A 25,341-nucleotide genomic window follows, 5' to 3' on the forward strand; every position below is an offset into this window, starting at 1 on the left:
ATATATTATTTAAGTTATTAGTTGGTAGAACATTAAAATTTCTCGGATTGTGTCTAGTTTGAGTTTGTGTTGCAGCTCGTATGAGCAAATATATTGTATGTTGTTATAATGTTGCTGGAACGACACAATTCTACTACAACAGCAAAAAGCACTGGACACCAAGCAGAGCTCTTTGTTTGATCTCGTGCACGAGGGAGAGAACTGTGACGAGCGCCGTTCCTTCCGCTCGAACCCCAGTCACTCTCGTCTGTTCCCTCGTAACACTGCTGTAAACAAAGAGTACCTTGTCTGTGTGTATGTATAGATGTGTGTGTGTGTGTGGTCAAGATGTGACCCTGTGAAGACTCCCCAAAGCTGGTGCTAGGAGTCCAGCGGTCCACCTAAACAAAGGGCTCTTATACTTAAATAGATACAGAGTAGGTGTCCTCCTATACCATAAATCAGTAAGAGAAGGTACGACCTCTCTCATGACCTTAAGATATGTCTGTATGCCAGAGTGCTCTGGGAGGCACACAGAGTCTTTGCAGACTGCTAAGGATCAGACCTCTATCTTTATGCAATCAATTATAAAAATCTAAGCATATATGAGAATATATTTCTAAGCATAAATGACAATCCAACAATATAAACCTAACATATTTATGTTTGTTTTTTGAATCCGCAGCCAGTCAGATGCTTTCCAGATTGTAATGCATGGTGGATGAAAATCTGACAGTACTTTTATGTATTCATAATTCCATCCATTTTGAAAAGATCTCCAACACTACATGCTGAAAGACAGAGCCAACACCGTTTTACTGTTCCACTCGCTGTTAGATTTCTCTCCTGACCTCCTCTGTTATTATTACACTAATAATAATCACTAGTGAGCGAAAATTTTCTAATTTGGATTCATGACTCCATATGATCTTCAGTCCAGTTCCTGTGCAATTTGGCATACCTCAGTCTTTACTTCCTCTTTCCCTTCCTCAAGAATGGCTTCTTGACAGCCGCCCTTCCACTGACAGCGTTTCTGATGAACCTTTGATGAACCGTACATGGATAAAGAGCCAATGCATCTCTCAGGTCCCGTGTCAGATCTCTGCTGTGATATTTTACTGCTTTTTTCTTAAGATCTACCATAAATAGGCCTGGCAATTTGCCTTCCACTTGTTTTCTTACATTTTTTGAGGACAAACCGCACACACTGTTTATGATGCTAGCTCCTCGGGGATCACTTTGTTACAAAAATACAATGTGATCCCTGTAAAACGATGTTATCTTGGGCATTTTTCAAACTCAACTAAAGAAATGAGAAGAAATTATATGGTTTTTTTTTTACATCAGGCTACTAGAAATGAAGATACCATTTAAAATGAATTATTTGCTAAGATGTCCGCTATGTGTAAACACAACACTGGTTCATCCATTGAGTTTGGACCTTTTTTTATGCTTGAATGATTCATAGGTCAGTGTTAAGTAGCTTAACAAGCAACAAAAAAAAATCCCCTCGCTTTGAAAGACCTTCATAACTAGAGAACTATTGATCAAGAATTACAAGAAATTACAAGAAAGTCTGATTCCTTAGAAGCTGGATAATGACATTATATTGATAACTAGATAATGGGAGGTGGCTCGAGGCTTTTGCATAGTGTATGTAGGTTTTGGTGTGGTTTGAGATCAGGGTAAATGTCTTTTATGCAGTTATGTCCCAGTTATATTCTGGGTACCATAATAACGAGACAACAATGGCAACATCAGCAGACATATCTATGTAATTTTCAATAATGAGTCCTTGCACGGTATAGTTTGCTGCTATATGGAAACAGGAACGGTCCCATGGGAACATTCAATCTTAGCAACAGTCTTTCAGCTCATCCTGTAAGGAGGGAAATTAGTTCAGTGTCATCAAGGGACAATAGATCAACCTCTGAGCATGAAACACAAAGTGGAAATATGTTTAATGGAAAATAATATTACCTTAAAATAGACTTTGTAAGTTTGGTATTGCATATGCTATTACAGTACAGAGGTACAGGTGTTGAACAGGTTTTTAAACATGGAGCCATAAAACAGATTTGTACAATAAAATGAAGATGACACAGCTTATTCAAGTATGAGTGCTTTAAATTTCATTTGTCAGATATACCAATTCTACATTCTAGATGGTCAGATCTTGCACTACTACATCACATCCTTTAGACATTAAACTGAAGCGGGAACTGTACCCAACTACCTGATACCTTTTACTTCTACCTTTTACTCCTTTATTTTGTTTTTAGTTCAGTATCACATAAAGCAGTTAAGGGTATTTTTGCAGTTCCATCCATCCATCCATTTTCAACCGCTTATCCGAGGCCGGGTCGCGGGTGCAGCAGCCTAAGCAAAGAGGCCCAGACCTCCCTCTCCCCAGCCACCTCCTCCAGCTTATCCGGGGGAATATCAAGGCGTTCCCAGGCCAGCCGAGAGATATAATCTCTCCAGCGTGTCCTGGGTCTGCCCCGGGGCCTCCTCCTTTGCAGTTAAACAACAAAAACTCTCTACACACCTAGGCTTGTTGGAATATGTGTGTATCCATACTATGACTAGTTCAAAAGCACATATATAGTATATACATAGTGCTTAACGTGTTTATTAAGTCACCTGTCATAAAAACAAGCAAGCAAAAATATTTTTGAAATATGTCCAAAAAATTATTTAAAGCAAAACCTTATTCAATTTAAATTTTTATGCCATACTTTTTGCATTTTAATTAAAAAACTAAATAATGGGATTTACTAGTCTATAGGCTTTATGGGCCATTAATATTTCTCATTTTCTGGTTCTCCTATATCTTGTAAACCTAATTCTGCATTGCTTACTGTTTAACATAAATCTCTGTGGGAAGTCTGAATTATTTACATTAGACTGAGTCTCAATTATATGACATCTTCAGAGACTTGACAAATCCTTCCAAACAAGTGGAAAGATAAATGGCAAGAATGCGGTGGGGGATGTGTGTGTATTCGTTTGTCCGTGTGTGTGTGTGTGTGTGTGTGTGTGTTCTGTGGTTGTTTACCTCATCCCATCCTCTTTGACGTCAACAACAATTATCTGTGCATCCTCGGGTGCATTTCAGTGTTTCTTGGAATCCTCATAATGGAAAAACTTACATGTTGTCAACCAGTCTGTGCTCTTAACGAGTCAATATGTTGCAGTCAGGAAACAGACTGCCCATTAAAGTCGTTAAAGGATTAATCGTTTGGCTTTTTTAAAAATGCCTTTTAGGACTCCCCTGAGTTAAGTTTTTAAAGTGCATTTATTGGGGTTTTAGCCTTTATTGTGTTAGGATAGTGGAGAGAAGACAGGAAAGCCCACAAGGGAAAGCATGCAGGCCAGATTCAAACCAGGCCTCTGCTTTAACACTATGGGTCACCTACTCAACTCAGTAAGTTAAACCCGAGCTACATGCAAGTTTAGTAAATACCGTAATTGTCGGGCTATAAGCCGCTACTTTTTGCACAAGCTTTGAACCCTGCGGCTTTTAGTCAGGTGCGGCTTTTCTATGGATTTTCCATGATTTTTGTGATATCGTAAGACGATTTGTTTTGTTTGTTCCGCTGTTGTACGGCACTACGTTGCCTGGCGGAAGGATCGGGGTTCAAGAGTGGTATGTTAGTCACATGTCCGTCCGCCAGGCAACGTAGTGCCGTACGAAGTAGCGCGAAAAACAAACTTCAAAGTAGCGCTACGCATTCAGCGGGAGGCGTGGATGATGAGCGGCGATAAACTTGCGAAAAGCAAGTTATGCCCAACTCCACCGGTGGATTCTGACAGCGTGGAAAAGTGCGAAAACATCCACGATCACCAACGGATTTTGAAGGGCTGGACTGCTGCATGATGGAGAGGAGGACACCGCCACGGCCCTTCAGAGGGTGTTCGACTCTGACACTGACAACGAGGATTTCTTTGGTTTTGAAAGTGACAACGAAGGAGAGAAGCGGAGAGTGGATGACGAAGCCATCCTGAGCCTGTTTGTATCCGACACTGGAGAAGAGGACTTTGGTGGTTTTAGTGCGCAGGAAGAAGAGAAAGATGATGGTGAATGACTGACTTTTCTTCTTGTTAAAGCCGTGTCACTGCACCTGAGCCTAAAAGGTAGTCCGAATCTATTTTCCTGGTGTGCTGTAGGTTATTGTTATGTACTACATGTGCAAATATGTACCCATAACTTGTTTTTCAAAATATTAATAAAAGGGGTGTGTCTCCAAACAGCCATCTCTTTCCTGACAATTCCCTTTGTGCATATTCTCTTACATATGATGAGTCAACATTGAAACACCTGCGGCTTTTAGTCAGGTGCGGCTAATGTATGTACAAAACAGGATTTTCCCCTGATTTTAGCTTGTGCGGCTAATATTCAGGTGCGCTTTGTAGTCCGGGAAATACGGTAGTTACTTGACATTCAAATGAGGCATTAAGTTCAAAGGTTCTTCAGATGCTCCTTTATTTTGAAAGGGTCCCCACATGAGGCAGAACCACATGTTTGATTTGACAGAGATTTGGGATCGGCACTAGGCTTACACTAGCTTGTGACCCCTTGAAGCTGGGTTTGTGTCTCATCTCAGTCTCAACTGGGGGACTTTTTGTGTGTTAACCACTACAGCGTGGAGCCACAGCTGTGCCAAAGTTGCTGAAAATTACAAGCAGTGCATGAAAACAAGCACTTATATGGTAGAACTTTAATAATATGCTATAGCACTGATTGCTGCTGCAGTGCATGCAATTATGGATTCTTTTATTAAAGTTGTCTTCATTTGCTATCTGCACTGCTTTTTTAATGTACTGAGAGATAGCAATGTGACGAACTCTGACTGAGTGAGACTGGTAGTGCAGTATATTCATCTTAAGCAACTGTAGTTGATGTTCTCTTTTCCATTTCCATCATCTTACAGCATCCGAATGTTGAAGCTTCACAAGGACACTGTTCACTTTTCTATTAAGCTTACTACAAAACTCTGTCTGTCACACCTAATCACATCTCCTCATTTCAAGGCAAAAGTCTAAATTGCATATACTTGCATCATCAGATAGGCGTGGAGCTTTTGATCAGATTGCCTAATGGCAGCCAGACTGATATAGAATGTGATGATTTATTAGCTAAGCTTGAGCCAGAACCCCACCAGGGTACCAGCTAGCTGCATTTTGAGTTTGCTGCTCACCACAATGGCAACGAGGTGCTGGACAGTGGCTTTGACAATGCGCGGTTTATTAAAGGATGAACAGGAGGGTTTGTATTCAGGCCAGCATGCGTTTGCTGCTATGCCAATTGGCCAGGATGGCAGCAGAGGTTCATGGACTCAGTTAAAGTGGTATATTTGAGTGATTTTTGGGCTGTAGTCAGTTGGTCACCACCACATTTTTTTTCATCAGCCACTTCAGTTGCCCATTGTGTCCTCATGATAGCTACAGTGCACTAGAGTGCTGGGGGGATTCTAATTGTTTTGGAGAAAGATCCAAACTACAATATTGGTACATTTCGTTTGACCAAGTCACTTTTTAACTTGCAATAAGATTAACATTTTATGACATGAAGCATTTTTGCTCCTTCTTATCCGGGAGGAGCACCTTTCTTTCAGACAATCTGTGCAAGGGGAAGGAGCATCTCTCACTTGCTGTGCAGCACGCTGGAGGATTGTGCTTAGTGAAAATGGTGGAAACAACTAAATTTTCAAAAGTGTGGCTATACTTAAATATAATCAATGCTGACATTACAACAAGAAATCTGCACGTACATTACATCCTGCAATGCATGTATGGAAAAATTCATACAGGTATGTACCTTGGCTCCATCTGATGCTTTCATGGATATGCCTGGTAAAGCTGTAAGGACCATTAATATACAGATGATTTCTGTCATTCATATAGATAACTTTAAAGTTAACAATACAGTGCTCTAAGACTAATAATACAAAGTAACCAGTAATACAAAGTCTAATTGCTTTAATATAAACAATTTCTTATTAAAAGGCCTTGACAAATATTAAATTGGTCTTACATTGTTATTATGTTGTATTGTTTCCTGTGGGATAGACCTTTGTTCTTGTCCAAAAAGTATTTTAAAAAGCTTCAAACTAAACTAGAGATGCAATGATCAACCAGACAGGAATTGATATTGGCAGATTTTTAAGCATTCTTGGCCCTGACCCGCTGGTTAGCCTCATGTATAACCAGTTGCTAGCTGATCGCTTTCATGCATGCACAACATCCACACAGTACTGCCGTTAAGTAGACACAAACACACACACTTGTAGCCACATGCTATGTTGTTAGCGTGAAAGCTCTTCCCTCTGAGTTAAGATGAACACCACAAACGAGATTGTAAGAACAAACTTAATCAAATACTTAAATTGCTTTCATTCAGCTGAACACAAACATTTGAAAGAAGCCAACAAAGGTTAAGTGGCTAAAACTATCCAGAACTTAGAGTCAGCCAGCAGCCTCAGAAACAGCCTCAGTATGAGCATAAGCATAGGTAACTATCAGACCAAGTGACATGAAACATCTTCTGGACCTAAAAACTAAGTCAAAAGAGTCAAAAGATGCTGAAAAAACTGACAGATCCCATTGTTTGCTGTTGCCTCTGTGTGGAAACTAACCAGTCTATTTATTGACATTACTATTTCTTATTAAATGAACTGAAGCATACTGAGACCCAGCTGTTGCAGCAGCAACCCTATTTCAGCTAAAGAGGCTCTGCCTTTGCAAGCTCTGATCTCTTCCCCTCATCTCCTCTTTGAGCCTCTCTCTCACATGTATACACACATGCAGTACACTCTACCTTTCCCTCATAATCTCTTTCATTATTGCTGCCTTTTTTCACCTCTTGTGCCATTTCCTCTTCCAACTTCCTACTGTATTTCTTATCCATGCTCTACTCTTGTACATCCTCGTTCTTTGTTTCTTCTTGTGGATGGTCTCTTTCTTTCTCAGAGGGAGTGGCACAAACATAGCTGTGCTTCAAATAATTTATTTGCTCTTTCCGCCCTCTTCTCCTCAAGAGACCTTTTGCTAAGCTGCCGAAAGGGAATATGATCTTAATTCACCTATCTGCTTAAGTGAAGGTGAAAGGAAGTGGGTCTTCTTGTGCTCTAAAAAAAGGATAAAACATAGTAAATTGTATGCATGGTTGCAGACAAAGTCATTACTCTTACTCTCCATCAGCTGTTTGAAATGGGGAGCATTTGTCAGGTCTTCAAGTGAAGTATCCTTTATTCATGGAGCGTGTTAATGTTTTATTTCCCAGCAGATGAAGAAAAAGAAAAAAAAACAGGAGGGAGGGAAGAGAGGGAGAGGAAAATTATATGCTCATATTTCATAAATGGAGATTAAAGTGCCAGCTGGTACTAGCTTTCCTGATTTCCACCAAAAAAAAAACCAACAACCCAAAAACAATAACAACAAAAAAAAAAAAACGGTGAATTGAGCGTTATCTTTTTCGAAAATCTCCTTCAGCTCAGCCTCAGCTCACAGTAACAGATTAAAGGATGGGAGGAGGTTTGTGCTGTGAACACGATAGACTGTTTACAAGCAAGTCTGTTCCAAAAAGATCACTAATTGGCTGTTTGTGTATTTAATTCACAAGTGTTCTGTAGAATTAAAAAAAAAATAGAAGGAGGAAGGAGAAAGCAGCACATTCAGGAAATCTGAGGCAGACTGAGAGACAAGAAGAAGGTGATGAAAGACAAAGAAAAGAGGCAGAGAGAGAGAAAAAGATGACATTATTTTTCTTTTGCAACAATCTCTGAATGTTTCTGACTCTGTGAATTATTCATCACCAGTAATTGTGATGTGAGTTTTTAGCGCTGACTGGCTGCTTCTCGTGTCTGCTCGCCGCTCTCCCAGAGTCCGGGAACTCGTCATGGCCAACTTTGTTAACCGGGTAACAGTCGGCATTTATTGTTGAATAAAGAATGAACGTCTCTCTTCTCAACTGTTGGTGCACGCCAAATATTGTTTACACATGTGGATAAACTAGAGCACAGACACACACACACACGCACACCTGTCTCTTTCTCGCACTTGTCAGAGCTGCTTGCCGTTAACAGGAAGACGAAAGGGTGGATGAGAGATGCAGCAGTTTGTTGGATTGGAGCAGTTAGTCTCTGTGGATCAAGTTGGGCTTTCAATTCACGTTCAAAGGCAGCGGCTGTCTGACTCGCTCTTCAGTTGCTGGTGGGCGTGGGTGCTGAGAACTGAGGGATTCTGACACTGTGTGAATCTGTGGTCGCGTGCATATTTCTGCACACAAACTGTGCATATCTGTGTTCATGTGTGTATTGCTTGTTGGGCGAGTGTGGGATGTAGCTGAGCTGAGGGCTTTCTGGGGCTTCCAGAGCTCCTCCACTCTCCTTTGTGACAGAGGGGGAGCGGCACGAGCTCATACAGCTCCCCGCTTTTATTCCAGAGGGGAGAAGCTACTAAAGCGGCCGAGCCATGAAAGAGCCTGTTATTAAACTGCCAGCAGAAAACTAGTACCGCCAATTTCACTGTAGAAGCTATGAATCGCTTTCTTTTTAACGTGGAAAACAGCAAGATTTAAAGGTTTCATAGCAACAAATTTTGCATTTTGTTCAAAGTTTAACAAAAAACTAAAAGGAAAAGTCATGATGCCAGGGCTGGGTGTGTAGTGATTTTAAGGTTTTGCCCCTTAAAATAGTGATTTTCATTATTTCACGTTAAATGGACTAACCGACTGTTAAATAATCAAGAAGATAATGGTCAAGTTAAATTGTAATAATGTATTTGCTATGTGGCTTTAAATGTTTGATTTGGCTTCATTCTTTAGATCTTCCTGCAAATTAACAATACAATAAATACAACAATGAAGTCATAGTCACAGGATGTGCGTGTGGGCTAATTTTAGACCGACTGCTTAGTGTTTTTGTCATCGCATGTGGCAGATTGTTTGCCACTTTTACCGCAACATGTCAGAACAAGTCTGGCTTTCTTCCCCTAAAATCCCCCCAGGAGCCCTTACTGCTTCACAGTTCACATGTAAGCAGGTGTGCTTCTGTCTTGTTGGTTTCGGCATGTGTATTATTACATGTGCTTTTTTAATGGTCTGACCTGTGTGTGGGTGTGAGTGTGCGCACAAGCCTCTGTTCTCAGGTGTGTTGGCCTGGTCGAGTATCAGCGTGGTGTCGTATGACCGGGTACAGGGCTCAGTTACTCCTATGCCTCTCATAGCATGCTGTAATGAGGCCATTAGATCCTGCTAATAGCTTGTAGGGTCAGTCAACTGAGAGAAAAGCTAAGGGGATCAGCTTTCCCTGGCCCTTCATCAAATTCCTCACTCAAAGGAGCCCAAAATTTTGGTCACTTTTTCTGTTTCACACTTTATCCCTTTAATCCTACTTGTTTAATTTGCTCTTTGTTCCTTTCTTACTTCATTTTCCCCTAGCTTCCTATATTTCTTCCTATTTCTTATTCATACCACACTCTCTCATTCGTCCTTTGCTTCATTTTCTCTGTTTATCCATACAGAATATCAATGATCTATGCATTCTGTGTTTTCTTAAATCGCCACTGTTCCTGCTGTTTCTCCAGATTTAATACTCTAGCTCTTTAATTGCATGCCTCATTTTTTTTTTTGGCTTTTATGACTTAAACACTCTTTTAGTGTGGCTATTAGACCTCAAACTATTTCTTCAAATTTAGCACTTTTATCCCCTATATTTAAATTTGTATACAGGACTTTAGATATAAACTTAATATCTCTGTGCAGAGCGTCACAGCTGTCAAACTATATGTAAACTGTCATGATACATGCTTTACTTTTTACTTTGGCTGAGAGAATTTATTTAAAAAACATCTTGTTCATATAAGCAACAATTCTGCAGTACTCCAGCAGTGACAAACAATGGCTGATGATTACAAGTTTTTATCTCACAGTTTAGTGGTTGTCAGTGCAAGAACGAAATATATTAGTTTTTTCCCCCCCTGCAATTTCCATTATAGAAAGGAAAGGAAACAACTATATCTCTTTCATCCCTTTTGCTGTGGATTAAGGTGTAACTTAACCAAGCAGTCCAGTCGTCACACAGTCCTGGTGTGGCTAAGGCTAAAACAGACACATGTGTTTTTTAGCACTAATAGGTGCTGCATTGCAGTTATCCTGGCTAATGCACACCTGACAAACAGCTAGCTGAAATGACCGGGTGAGATGTCTCATGTCCTCTGCAATGAAATTGGATTTTAGGCCATAGTGACCAGATACCTCACATCCAGATCACTGGAAACAAAATAATGGGAATTATTTTTCAAAATCCCAAGAATACTCAATGGGCTTCCACTACTCCAACTGTGATTATGTGGTCATAAAAACAAGGTAAACGGCAGAGTAAACATTCTCTGATTTAGTGCTGAGTCAAGGAAAAAAAAAACTGTGAATACTAACACTGCTTTTTCCCCTAGACAACATTAGTGCAGAGCCGTCTGACCTCCTTTTGATTATGTGTGATTGAATTTATGTCAGCTGCTGTGAAAGAAAACTAGCATTTAATTCATGGGTCTTTCAACTGAATGCAAATTAGAATTGGTCAATGGGTTTTTTAATCCCTAGGTTTATAAAAATATTGGCACTTCTTTTGCAAAAGCACTTTTATAAAGGGTTCAGCCCAACCAGTGTGTGGGACAATTCATTCTTTTGTTATATTTTAAACAAGAATATGTTATGTTATTAGCTTAGTTCCCTTTAGCTTGTCTAAAACTGTGACTTGAAGGTGAGTTGAAGAGTTTTAAGTAATCAGCAGAAATCCCTGTAATTGCAACTGTAGCTGGATGGATGGGTGGATTCTATGGATCATGTGAGTTTTTGAAAATACAATGGGAATATTTTCAAGTCAAAACTTGCTGTTTGCTTGCTCATTTATGTCGACTGCCAAAAGACAAAGTCATTCGTGGTCATCATGGTCATCACCTCTATCTCAGCAGCTCGGCTTTTACCATGCACCAACTCCTAATGAGACTTGCCGCTTTGCTTTATCTCTTAAGCCAGGTGTGTCGGCCCCTGCTGCTTCCTGTGGCATCACAATGACAGCTTGGACTTTAGCAGTAAAAGATGCTCCCTTGTTCTCACTTGCAGTGTGCTTTTTTAGCGGCGACACATGCCCCTCCTCTCCCCCTCAGTGCCAGCCTTTGAGGCAAATGTCAGCTAATTAAGGGTTACACGGTCGACCTTTCTTACCCCCGCCTGGGCCTGTGCCACTCGATCTGCCAGAGAGCCAAGTCTAATGCTACAGGTTCTCCTTGTCTCCAAGAGTGTTCAACACACACAGACACAAATGCACACAAAGCCACACAGAGAGCCCAGGTCAGTGTGGCCTTTGATATGCTAAGTCCTGCTGTGCTCCTATATGCAAAATACATAATTAGATGAGACACTAGGGATGGGTATCGAAAACCGGTTCTTGTTGAGAACCGATTCCCACTGTTTCAATTCCTTGGAATTGTTTGCCATTTTTGCAAACGATTCCCTTATCGATTCCAGTTGCCCCGAATGACGTCACCACGTTGCGGAGCGTCATTTACCTGGCAGGAAACACGGCGCGTAAGCGGCTCAAACGCTCAAAAGTTTACGAGAACGGATGACAACAGGGCAAGTTGCAATACTTGCATAGTAGATACTTAATTTAAGGGAGGAAACACTACGAATATGCAAAAGCATTTGTTCACAAAACACGTGATGACCTTAAATGAATGTCATGTTTTTAATTCCGCTCCGGACTCGTGAATCTCAACGCAGCAGCAGCGGTAACGTTTGCACGTCCTCTCCCGTTAATGCGGCAGGTAAATAATCAACTAACAGTGCATATTATGTTAGCGCGATCTGCCTTATTACAAAACCTGCCAGTCTGGCTCAGATGCTGGCAGTTCTCGCTGCAGTCTACCGGTAGCGTCTCCTTTCAGGCCAGGATAGACGAATGTCACCGAGCAGTGACTAAGTTTGTGGTAAAAGGCTTGAACCATTTGCCACAGCAGATGCCCCCAATTTTAGGTAAGTGAATGTGTTTAATTGTAGGCAGGGACATTACTGGATATTCTTGTGTAATTGCTACAGAATAATTTATGTTATGCTTTGTTATTGCTACAGAAGAATATTTATTTTATTATTTTACATTTACAATTTTTTTTCCTGGGGACCCGGTGACACCCCATTGAAGAGCTGTAGGCTGTGGATCTCTTAAGATCTCACTGTTGGGTTTGTAAGGCCATGTTACTCCTAAATTTCTATCTTGTTCAAAGAGAAGATATAAAACAAAGTTCTAAGCTAATCGACCTTAGTGTTCTCCTTTTTTAAAAAGAATCGATAAGAGAATAGATAAAGAATCGAATCGTTAAACAGAATCGAAAATGGAATCGGAATCGTGAAAATCTTATCAATACCCATCCCTATGAGACACCCACTAAAAGTGAGGATGCGCAACCCAATATGTGTAAGGTATTATTCAAACACTGATAAAACTTCATTTAGCATGGACTACTACTATACTGTTTCTGTCTCACATTATGAAATAAACCCATAGCCTGATTACAGATCACATTTTTACATGAAAAACACTCAGGTCAATTGATTGTGTTATCATGATCCGATTTAATGCAAACACAATATGCTCCTCTTAGATGTCTTCATTCAGTAAAGTTGATGTCAGAACGAATGCTGCTAGATCATCAAGCAACAGTGGAACATTTGAGGAGGGCTCTGAATATTGAATATCATTGCTCCAGTTCAAAGCATTTTAGAGCAGTGGTGATATGTTCCAGAGACAAGAGAACAGAGTGAAGTTGAGAACACAATGTACCCTTCCAGTCTTTGAATCCAGTCTGCAGCCACACCGGCACATCAGTCTCACACAGGGAGGATGGTAATTAGCAGAATATGACACTGTGCGCCACTTTTAAGTTTGTGCTTTTGTGTGTGCCTGAAGAGTTTTAGGTTTCAGTGTGTTTGCTAGAAGGCACCAAGGTGAAAAGGTGAAATGCAAAGAAGTGTGTAAGCACATAGGATATTAGGAGTAGTCCCAGTGGAGCAGACAGAGTCATGGTATGGAAAAGACAGATGACGGTGTCAAATACAGATAAATGAAAACAAGGAAAACTGGAGAGTAACGATGCTTTGAACTTTAAAAATGGCCAGGAGGGAAATCATTGGACACTGAACTGTTCTTTGAAGTTGCTGATTGTCATCAGGGATCTTGGTATTGTTGCAGATGCTTTTGTCACTATAACAGTTTGGGAATCAGCAGTCAGTGTTTCTCTGTTCAAATTAATTTTCACCCTGACAGTTAACTTCCTGTAGTTCTATGGATTCTTTTTTTTTTAGTACACGTTACCGGTACTGAGTCCTCTTGTTTTCAATGAAGAGGAGAAAAGAACACACTATATTAAAAACATAAAACTAAAAATAGGAACAAAATCTCCTAGCAAAAATAATCTGTGTGATAAATGAATATTTTTTTCCAGTTAAAAAATAAAATAATAAGATAAATAAAATGTAACGAAATTGAAACTTTCACTGGAAGCAGATTCTTTCTTTCTTTTTATGTGCTTTATTTTATTTTTTGCTCATTAAATAATCTTTTAAATGCTTTGAATACCTCATAAGAGTAGAATAGGGCTATTTATATTTAAATTACAATTTAGATCTAATTCCACAAACATACATTGCTTCAGCAGGACAGTGAGGTGTTACTGTGGTGCTTCTTGATGATAAACATCCACCAGCCACTGTTGATTACACTTGTTAAGCTGCTTATTAACACAAATGTCTCATCGCTTGGCAGCAATTAAGTTTATCTGGGCATATAGAAATGTTTAAGACGACCTGCTGAGGTTCAAAGCGGGCTTCAGAATCGGGAAGAAAGGTGATTTAAGTGACTTTGAACACGGCATGTTTGTTTGTATTAGACAGGTTGGTGTTTTCCCACACAACCTTCTATAGTGTGTACAGAGAATATCTGAAAAAGAGAAAAATATCCAGCGAGCCACAGTTCTCTGACTGAAAATGCCTTGTTGATTCCAGAAGTCAGAGGAGATTGGCTAGACTGCTTCAAGCTAACAGGCAGGCTCAAATAGCCACTTGTTAAACCAAGGTATGAAGAATCTGTGAGCACACAGGTCAAACCTTGTAGCAGTTGGACAAGAGCACACTGAGCATCACTCCTGTCAACTAAGAAAATAATTCTGAGGCCACAGTTCACATAGGATCACCAGAATTGGACAATAGGTGATTGGAAAAACGGTGAGGAGTCTCGTGATCAGATCTCAGTTCAGTATGCCATCTTGGATGGGAGGTTTGCCTCATGGATGGCAAATTTGCAGCAACTCCATAGTCCAGTACTAATCAGCTATAAAGTGCCTAGTAAGTGCACGTTGGGTTAAAAAACATGTAAAAATGTCGCCCCCCCCCCCCCCCCTCAAAAAAAAAAAAAAAAAACGTGGTAGAAAATAGGAGAAAAACAAGGACATGGTGCGGAGAAGCTGTGACTTTTGAAAGGGTCTCGGCCCACACCTGCCACTCTTCTCAGGTTTCAGGTTTCTGCTCCCACAGTTTAACCTGACGCCCCGTTCTCTCATAAATGGTTAAGATTCATTTGTGTTCATCACACAGCGAATGTAAGAGATCACCATTTTAAAGTTTCCTTATTAAATATTGTTTTTTGCTTAAGTGAAATGATTCAAAAGAACTGCATGCCAGTCAGCTGTACATTCACCTCCTTTTTTAAGCAGATATAAGGCCTTTTTAGGATAAAGAAGAGAAGAATTAAGTAATTAATATGAGTAATCTCAGCTCCTTGGCAGAGATGACAGTGCCACCTACAGAAACTCAAACGTCACCAGCAGCAAATAAGACATCAGAGTACCACCCACGCTGTTTTATTCACAGGTGAACTGCGGGAATTGCTATGCACACCAGAGCCTTGTGCGCTTATCACAGTGGATGACGCAACACACCAACGTTTCAGATTTCACAGATTACTACTTTAAAGAAGACGTTATCACACAATTCCCCTGATTGCACTAAAATGACAACAGCTTCAAAGTTATAGCCTTAGTTGGATAAAATGTTTAATGTGAATGTCAAAGCGTTCTTATAATTGTGATTTTGATGCATTTGAAACTCGTAAGCTTTCATTCTCCTGATTGGATCTCGAGCATCATAGTCATTTTCTAAGGTGTCTGTTCAACAAGTAATCAGTACTTTGATCCACTGTTTATTTAAGAAACACTGTTTTTTTTTAAATCATTTTGTTTATTTTGGGGTTTGCAAATCCCAATCATGCTTCTTCTACAAATTGTGCTGCATATCTGCACAATCACTTTGTGATTTACAAACACAAATCTGATTCCGATTTGTGATATCCAAAGATTAATTTTACTGTATTCTCTGTGTCCCTTTTCAGAGACATCAAACCTGACAACATACTACTAGATGAACATGGTAAGATGCCCTGTTTCTTTATATTTTTTTATTAATTAATTAATTTCAGTGTCAGTGAATGAAATTTCCATCAAAAAGACTCACCGTTAAAAATTCAACACTTCAACTGCATCTAACTAAGAATTTCACCCAACTTCTAACCTCTGGGTTGCACAATTGCACAGATCAAAGTAGCTGCAATGCACAGAGACAGCTTTCACATTTACTGACTAGATAGGTCTTGCAACACAAAGCAGCACAAAGCGGGAAAATGCCTCTTACCAGAGAAGGCCTGCACAAGTGAAATCTTATGTTTTGTCCAAACTGTCAGTTTGAGTTGGCTGAAGCTGTGTGACATTTAAGCGAAGCTTTTTTTCTTTCTCTCTGAACCATGGGATGAAATAAAATGGAGCGATGTAACGGGGAGTGGAAAACAAGGTTATATTCATCATGTCTTCTCCATGTGCGAAAAGAGAAACTTAGAATTCTTGTGTGTGTGTCAGAAGGATGGAATTATCGATAGAGTTTCATAACGGGTTTTAGTGTCAGCTCTCGATTCAGTAAGTAGACGATGTTTTATTATTCTGTATTCTTCACTGTGAAGAAAAGAATGGGAATTGTTCTTATGTAAGCACGGCAAAAATAGGCTTGAATTCCAAATGTTGTTATACGAGGGAAGACTCAGTCATGACACTATGACACACAGTCGCTTAAAGTTCAGGGATTTAATCTAGAAGCATAAGTAGATAGCTGCGAAAGAGTCCGGAGACAACATTTCAAATGCAGCATCGTCCAGGTGGATGTTTTTGTGAGGTATATTCTTGACAAATGGGTTGCATAGTTGTGGATTGTGAGAACAGGTCCTACTAAAGGATATCGGGCTCTGGTGCCACCTTAGTGGATTTTTTCATCTTGGTCAGATAATTAACCTGCTGGAGGCCAGTTTGTTGGGCTCTGGTAGTGCTCCTCCTGTTCCTCGTACAAAAAAGCAGATTCTGATCCTGCTGCTGGGTTGATGGTAAATGGCCTGTATTTGTATAGCGCTTTACTAGTCCCTAAGGACCCCAAAGCACTTTACACATTCAGTCATCAACCCATTCACACACAGGTGATGGCAAGCTACCACAGCCGCCCTGGGGCACACTGACGGAGGCGAGGCTGCCGGACATTGGCGCCACCGGGCCCTCTGACTACCACCAGCAGGCAACGGGTGAAGTGTCTTGCCCAAGAACACAATGACCGAGACTGTCGGAGCCAAGACTCGAACCGGCAACCTTCCAATTACAAGACAAACTGCCAACTCTCGAGCCACGATCACACGATGGCCTTTTGTGGCCCTGTCCAGCTCTCTATGTTTGAAAGCACCCATCTTTGTATCTTCACCACTTTTTAAACTGTCCTTAGAGACACAACAAACCTTCTTGTGAAGAATGTGATGGGTGTGCAATTTTGAAAGATTTGGACTATCTGTGCAACCTGAACGGGCTACAGGTACCACTCATACACAAGTAAAAACATGGCATTATTAACAAAAAACGATCTTATTTATGCATTAATTATATTTTTATTATTATATCATATTTATTTGCACTTGTCTTTTAAGGTCATGCTAGTTTGTTTGTCATATTCCTGTTTTCTCTGTTTCACCGTGTTACAATTGATGCAAATGCATCAATTGCTCTGCAGTAGGTTTTAAATCTAACTTAACAGGGACACGACTTTTAAGGTGTTTTTGTTGGTTATTATAGCAAAGGCTGTCTAGCAGTGCACTGCTGATATTTAAATCAGTGCATAACTAATTCACTAACTAGACTGGAGAATTATTTCCTTTGTTTTAAAAAGCCGCCTCACATCAAAGTGTCCGTTTTGGTCATATACTGCAGTGTAGTGCACACATGCACAGACACACACCCCTAAACTCCTTAGATATCAGAGGGCATGGGGCAGCTGCTCAAGAGAGCCAAAGGGATATGTGGGATGGCAGCCCTGCTGTCACAACAGGCAGACAAAGAAAGACAGACAGAGAAAGAGCGTGAGGCGAGGATACGACACAAAGGAGGAAAGTGATGAACACACATTTCTGAAAAGATTTATCAAAGGAGAAAAAATGCAACAGACAGACAGAGATGCATAAGGAAAGAACAGAGATAAAAGCGAAAAGCAGAGAGAAAGAGCATTTGAGGGAGGGGGGGGAGGCAGCATTGACAGCTCCTGCCTAATTTCCACAGGACAACAGACGTTCACTTGTGGTTCCTGCCTGTATGTGTGTGTGTCCTTTAAAACTCACTAAGCACTTCTCTCCTCGTCATGCATTCTGCCCACACTCTTGTTTTTTTTCCCTGCATAGACCTTTAGTTTACCTCTTCACTGAAGTCTAAAACAGCATGAGGTGTCAGAGGGGGGTAGCAAGCTGTTTGCTTCTGCATTTTGAAAGCTGGAATTGACCTGTGCTCCTGTATCCCTCTGGGAGCTGCTTCATATAGAGAAAAACAATTTACTCGTGCACATGTGACGTTGCTTTGTTAAACAGCATAGCGCTTAGGATGCTGAGTGAAGCTCCAGGAGGGCCAGGTCTATTTTATCCTCTGTGAGATTATATGCACCTTTCCTACGAAAACGAACACACAGCACATTAAAAGAATATTGTGATTGAAACCACGGGTCTCTTCTCCACAACCTAACAAACACTGATAATTGCATCTGCATACGTATGGCACGTCAGCTCACATCTGACTCATAAAAGGTAGCATGCGATCGTTCTGTTTTAGAGAAAGCAGGGAGCTTTCAAGCTAACACACACCTGCAAGCTAAAATAGTAATGACTTCCATGTGTGTGTCAACTAGCAATTTTCACAGCATGAAAAACTATCACTTGAAATTGAAATTGGTGTTCTGGAATACTGGCTTTTACCTTAATGAGGAACATTAATGATTAGTATGCTTGAGGTTACTTTAACAGTCTCTACATGTGTTGAGTGAAGGCAAAGCATGTCTTCATTAAAACAATTAGATATGCTTTATTTTTTCATTATTTCACCATTATGATTTGACAGCTCAAGTGCTTCTTGTTCATTGTGGTATTATGTGGCATAAATCAGATTGCACAACAGCGTTTCGGCACACGGGGATTTGAAAGGTGGAAAAGGTGGCACCTGATTGCAGAGTTTACACACACTGCGGTGAGACAACCCGACACCAATGTCACAAACAAAGATTATTACACTAGCGAGATACTGACTGAGAAAAGCTTATTTCAGCAGACTTCAATCCATGGTCTTTGTTTTGGCATTACCTCAACAACAGCTCACAGATCAAAAAGATTATGAATATTAACACATTAATTCCAAATATTTCTGATGCAGAACAAAATCCTTTTTGGCTCAAATGCTTTCAGTGTAATAATATTAATATAAAAAAGACTGAAACGAGGCACCAGTGCTGATTTAGTTGAGGCTCTAGTTTTATTAGGAAAAAAGAGAGATGCACTGTGTTATGCTGTTTAAATAACACTTAAGAATAAACTGTAGGGGTAGTTTTCTTTCAGTCCTCAGATGGGCATTGCAACTGAAAAGAGTCATTGGTTAAAAGTGTATTAATGAAGAAATCTCTGGTTGCTTACATCTCACATGTAGTGCACAATTTGCTGGATGATGTCACTTTTTGGGAAAAATTCAGACTTTATGCTGTATGGCCCTGCAGTAAGTGTTAATACATATAACTGTGGCTACAAAAATGGATCCAAGAAATTGATTTGGGTGCATGTTGTGAGGTATTGGTAATGAAAGCCATACTAAAAATAGAAGAGCTATGCAGCAGCAGGATATGGCCTAAGCAAAGCTTGACAGTTGTCGTGGTAATCCCATAAAACACATTAGATAACTAAGCCACCAGGCCTCCTGCTGAACCATTGTTCAGTGGCCACTTAAACACTCACAAGCAGGGACAGTGGGAATGGTACTTTAAAATAAAAAGAATCACCCAGGGATCCACTTAAGCTGAACTCATAATGCACCCCACGAGTCAAGAGCCGCTACTTTATTAAATCCATCCACTGTAACTGGCAAGTATTCCATGGATGCCCAACTGTTGTGACGCACCTCTTATGAGGTATTCAAAGCAATTCATTAAAATCCTGCCGCTTAACAAGATCAACAATAGGGAGTTGATAGGTGATTTGAGAAAAAAAAGGTACTCATACAAATACAAATACACACTCCACTGTTAAATCAATGTATACTACATTGCCAAGTGTATTCACTTATTCATCCCAATCATTAAATTCAGCAGTTCCAACCACTTTCATGGCCACGGGTGTATAAGATCAACTACTGAGGCATGCAGACGGCTTCTACAAATATTTGTGAAAGAATGGGTCGCTCTCAGGAGCTCAGTGAATTGTAGCATGGTACCGTGACATGATGCCACCTGTGCAACAAGTCCAGTCGTGAAATTTCCTTGCTGCTAAATATTCCACAGTCAGCGGTTAGCGGTATTATAGCAAAGGGAGTGAGAGCAACAGCAACTCAGCCACGAAGTGTTAGGCCACATAAAATCATGGAGAAAGTCAGCAGATGCTGAGGGACACACAGGTCACCAGCTTTCTGCAGAGTCAATCACTAAAGACCTCCGAACTTCGTACAGCTTTCAAATTAACTCACTCACTCATCATGGAATTGGTTTCCATGTCTGAGCACCTGCATCCAAGCCTTACAACATCAAGCGCAATGCAAAAAAGTCTAACGCAGCAGTGTAAGTGTAAGCAGTGGAGACGTGTTTTCTGGAGTGACAAATCATGCTTTTCCTTCTGGAAGCCTAATGGACGAGTCTGGGTTTGGCAACTGCCAGGGGAATGGTAATTGTTTGACTGCAGGGTGCCAAGTGTAAAGTTTGGTGGAGGGGTGATTATGGTGTAGGGTTGTTTTTTAGGAGTTGGGCTCACCCCAGTTTGGGGATGGTCCCTTCCTGTTCCAACATGGCTGTGCACCAGTGCACAAAGCAAGGTTCATAAAAACATGGATAAGCAAGTTTGGTGTGGGAGAACATGACTAGACTGCACAGAGTCCTCATCTCAGTCTGATAGAACGCCTTTGGGATGAATCAGAGTGGAGACTGCAGGCCAGGCCTTCTCACCATCATCAGTTTATGACTGATATTAAACCCTATGGATTGAGAACAAGATGTCAATCAAGTTCAAATGCATGTGATGGCAGACGAGTGAATACTTGGCAATGTAGTGTATGTGAAGTGGGGTAAGCTGAGCTCTTTGAGGTTCCTGGGTTTTTCTATATCACAGAGAACTTGTCATTGTCATCGCACTTCTCCATTGTTGTAAACAAAGCTCAGAAAAGACTGTAGTTAAGACAGGAAACGTAGAAAGCGAAAGTCCTTCGCCAAGTTATTGTAAACTTCTGCAGGAGAAGGATCTAAATCCCCAAACTCGTGCATAGCTCAAAGCTAGAAGGCTCTGCATCTTTTGATTAATGCTATTAACACAGTAATATCAGTGAGGTGTCTGCATAGTGCCAAAACAATGTCATCCACAGCCTGTTCACCCTGCTGCCACCATCGTCCCTGTTGATCGAGAAGTTTCTGCTAATTCTTTCCTCAGGCTATGAGACTGAGCTGAATTCATTCTCCACATTTCATCACTTATAATATGCAGCATTTTGAGGACAGCTGTCTTTTTCTTCTCACTCCTGCGGTCTAAATTTCCTGTCTAAATCTGTCTCCTGTAAAGCAAAAACAGATGAAAACATAGAGAGATAATTTCTAACTGCTGATCTATTTTAGGTATACAGGGGTCTTGGACTTTTCCAAGCTGTGCTAGGGTGAGAGGTGTGGTATACCATGGACAGTTTGCCTGTCCACCACAGGTTTAACAGAGAGACACATACAACCACAAATACTCACATTCATACCCACAGCCAAATTAGGGACACCACTTGCCCTAACATGCAGACTTACAAACATGCAGACATACAGAACGGCCACATCCGTCCTCAAGCTTCAAATCAGGAACCTTCTTTCTGGGAGGTGACGGTGCTAACCACCATGATACTCACAGGAAAATAGGCGGAAACACAAAGAAAAACAATAAAGCCTTACTCGTACTCAAGCATCATTTGAGTGTCAACTGCTGTTTAAGCTCTGCTACACAGCTGTCACAGTGATCCAACTTCATTAACAGAGCTCCTTTGATAATAACAGAAAACCAAATATTCGTCCATGTGCTTTAGAAAAGTCACACACCAGTACCTGAAAATACTTCAGACTGCAAAAAAGCAGCAAAAGAAATGGGAATTAATAGAAAAATACATGTTAAACTTCTTGGTTTTATAACACACTATATCAGTATCTGTGTGCATGGCAAACCCTGCAGTATGTGTTATATTGCAATGCAATATGACACAGGTCAGTTGTCAAGAATGAGACATTTGAGGTAACAAAATCTCTCTGTTCTTTAGGGCACGTCCATCTAACAGACTTCAACATCGCAGCCATTGTAAAAGACGACCTCAAAGCAACATCCATTGCTGGAACCAAACCATACATGGGTAAGAAAATGACATTTTGACAAGAAAAGGCTACTGGAATTGAAACGGTTTGAAACTCTGCCCTTTAATCTTAAGAAATCAACACAATAAATCTTCCTCAGCTTTCGGTGAAGTGGACTTCCACCGCTGGATGTTCCAAAGGCTGCTTCAATTTTCAGTTAGAAAAAGAATTGTGCAAATGCTGTTGCAGGGTCGGCTCTGAGATTGAGGCGGTAGTTTTAAAAAGAACAAAAACTCTTTAGTTTCAAAAATATTTAAATTATACTTTCATAAAATATTTAAATACACATGAAAAAGAGATGAAAGATGGATAGTTCACAGAGCTTGACTGAGTGAATTTACATCTGTCACTTTAATAAATTATTAATAAAAACTACATCCAATAAATAAAACTTTATTTTAAGGTGAACTTTGGATGTTAAAGCTACATTTGTATTTTTTGATGGGACCAAAAAAAACCCCAAAAATATTTGTAGTTAATATATATGTAAATATATATGTAGTGCATTATTGAGTCTTTATTGCATACTGTAAGAATCATATAATAAAATTAAATAAAGGACTTGCTTTCACTTGTTTCCAGCACATCTTCAGTTTTGTCCTTATCGTGAGTCTTAAATAAGACTTATGTGGATTCAGCTCCAAAGAGATCAGATAGGTTGAATAGGATTTGAGGCCAGTATGAATGATGACCATGCATTTGGATGTGTTTGCGTGCATGCTTAAAGGGGACATGTGAATTGTGAGCTTTTTTGTTTTCTTTTTCCCTTAAAAATTGTGCATTCAGGTTAGAAAATGACCTTGGAACAATGTGCGACCAGACTCCAGGTGAATTCTCTACAGTATAATAGATAATTCATGGCTGCTCTGGGGAAAAAAAGAACCCTTCCTCCCCTTCTCTAAGAACCTTTAGTAGATAAGCTACACTTTTTCCATTTCAGCAAGAAGGCAGAGCAAACCTAAAGGAGAGGTGGGGGATTTGTGTGAGAGCCTGCATGTTTCTGAGTATAGTTCCTCACAGTCCTGCGTGTAATATAGATAAAGATCCGCAGACGAAACGGTAAGAGATTAGCCACAGAAGGCTTTTCTACTGACTATTTAAAATCACAGTTGACTAGATAATTCGCTTCCACAGAAGAATAAAAAAAGCAGTTTTATTTGTTTAATTGGATGTTTTTCTTAATCTGTTATTCATTACAGAGATAATCTGATATAATATAGTTCAAAGAGCATGTCAAAATATTTATTTTACCCCTGGGAAAAAGAATGAAATTGATGCTTTCCATCACTGAACCCTAAAAAAAATACTCAACAGAAAATGACTTAATCTCTTTTGTGCACAAGCAACCAAGGCACCGTGTACTAGACAACTTAAATGACATGTACAGATGTTACGCCTGTGGGTATGTTGATACAGATGCTACGCCTGTTTTAAATTAGTCTTTAATTAAGTTACCTAACCTGAACCCTCTGAGAAAAAAGACCAGGAATCATTATTTTATCTGCAAGAGAATATTGACCTAAAGATTGGTAATTGTGTAAAAAAAAAAAAAGTAACAAATAAATACATCCAAGTATATAATTTACTGAACTCATTATTATTATTAAAGAAAAAGTAAAGAAAGAAAGAAAGAAAAAAGGAAGTGTTGAAAAAGATACAGGTACAACAAAATGATAACAGTTAAGATGATGACACTTACGTTACCTCACTTGACCACTGTTTGAGATCGAGTACAAAAGTGCTACCATGCAAAGAATTGTTAGCCTAGCAAGAGTGAAATACCTTTCCCAGTATATATGTTCTTAAGTATATAGGCTAAAAAAGATTTACATTACATTTTCTTAATTATTAGATGCTACTACAATAAACTGATTACTTTCAAAGTCACTTCTGTTTGAGTAGGTTAAAATGACTTGTTTTTTATTGTTACCATTTTACCCACCAAGTAGGCTGTTGTAGCACTCTGACTTCTTGCATTAAAATGAATAGTCTTGGAACAAAAGGTGCTCTGTGTCTTCCAAACACATTGACCCTACGATCCAACGTCAGAGTCTCGACTCATCACGTGAATCAGGCACTGATCCGACACCTCAAACAGCTGGGGAACGAGAAGCTCAAAACAAGAGCCCATAGCAGAATAGGCTGTTTGACATTGGCAGAAACGATTTGGGACAAAAGGTTTTCATGGTGGTAACTCTGCTGGTCAACCCACAAAATGCATTATTTAAGGCAGGGGTGGGCAATTCCAGGCCTCAAGGGCCAGTGTCCTGCAGGTTTTAGACATTTCCTTGATCTAACGCAGCTGATTTAAATGGCTAAATGACCTCCTCAACATGTCTTGAAGTTCTCCAGAGGCCTGGTAATGAGCTAATCATTTGATTCAGCTGTATTGACCCAGGGTAATATCTAAAACCTGCAGGACACCGGCCCTTGAGGCTTGGAGTTCCCCACCCCTAAAAAAGGGGAAATAAACAGGCTTTCCAATGGTAGAAGATTTATTGCCAATAAGCATTGTCACAGCAATGAAAATGATCAACCAAATCTTTTTTGTGCTAAGTTTATTTATCAAACAATTCAAGTACAGATGAAAAAAAATGCTACAATATCCCTGGCCTCCCCCTATTTCATGTCTGGAGGAATCCTACAGTTAAAATAAACCCATCCAAACAGCCCGAGAGAAGGGAATGAAAAAACATTAATAACACAAGATGTCATAAAGTGTTATAATGCATTATTTATGTTGTACAATATTTTTTTGTCCATCAGCGCCTGAGCTCTTTCAGTCCTTTGAGGGGTCCCACCCCGGCTACTCCTTCTCTGTTGACTGGTGGTCACTGGGGATTACGGCCTATGAGCTACTAAGAGGACAGGTAATTTAGACACATACGGAGTACACCACAATGTCTACATCACAGATTACTTCTGTGCGGTCTGACACACTTAGCTGCATTCAATAATGCATAGGACGCTGAGTGCTAGAAAAATCCTGTTAGTAGGAGTTTAGACAGCCTCTACAAAACAAAAGGAAGATGAAGTTATAATTGAATCTTATGTTTAAGCTGACCTTACTGGGATAGATGTTTAATCGTTTAGTCGTGGTGCGAGACCAATCGCTGCAGAAGAGTGAGAAAATCGAATCGGAGTTATTCAGAGAGCCATATAATTGGAATTGATTTTCAAAATGATATTTATTTATCTTGTGCACTTCCCACCTGGAGAGTTTAGTTCTGATGTCATGGAAGCAAACACAGGACATGATCTTTTTCCTCGGTCCTCCTACTCCATTAGGCTGAGTATTATTAGAGCAGTGTGTTTGTTGCGGACTCAAATCCAACTGCAGCTGCATA

The 25,341-nt window shown here is 40.0% G+C and overlaps 1 protein-coding gene across 1 annotated transcript in view; it reads left to right on the forward strand.

The window, feature by feature from the left end:
• stk32a (serine/threonine kinase 32A) overlaps positions 1–25,341 on the forward strand; it is a 63,290-nt gene that overhangs the window by 22,309 nt on the left and 15,640 nt on the right. The window contains exons 5-7 of the mRNA XM_026181893.2: positions 15,423–15,460; positions 21,904–21,993; positions 24,761–24,864. Of these exons, the coding sequence (XP_026037678.2) occupies positions 15,423–15,460; positions 21,904–21,993; positions 24,761–24,864 (232 nt within the window). The remainder of the gene's footprint in view (positions 1–15,422; positions 15,461–21,903; positions 21,994–24,760; positions 24,865–25,341) is intronic.

This window comes from Astatotilapia calliptera, chromosome 10 (genome assembly GCF_964374335.1).
Source record: "Astatotilapia calliptera chromosome 10, fAstCal68.1, whole genome shotgun sequence".
Taxonomy (NCBI): Eukaryota; Metazoa; Chordata; class Actinopteri; order Cichliformes; family Cichlidae; genus Astatotilapia; species Astatotilapia calliptera.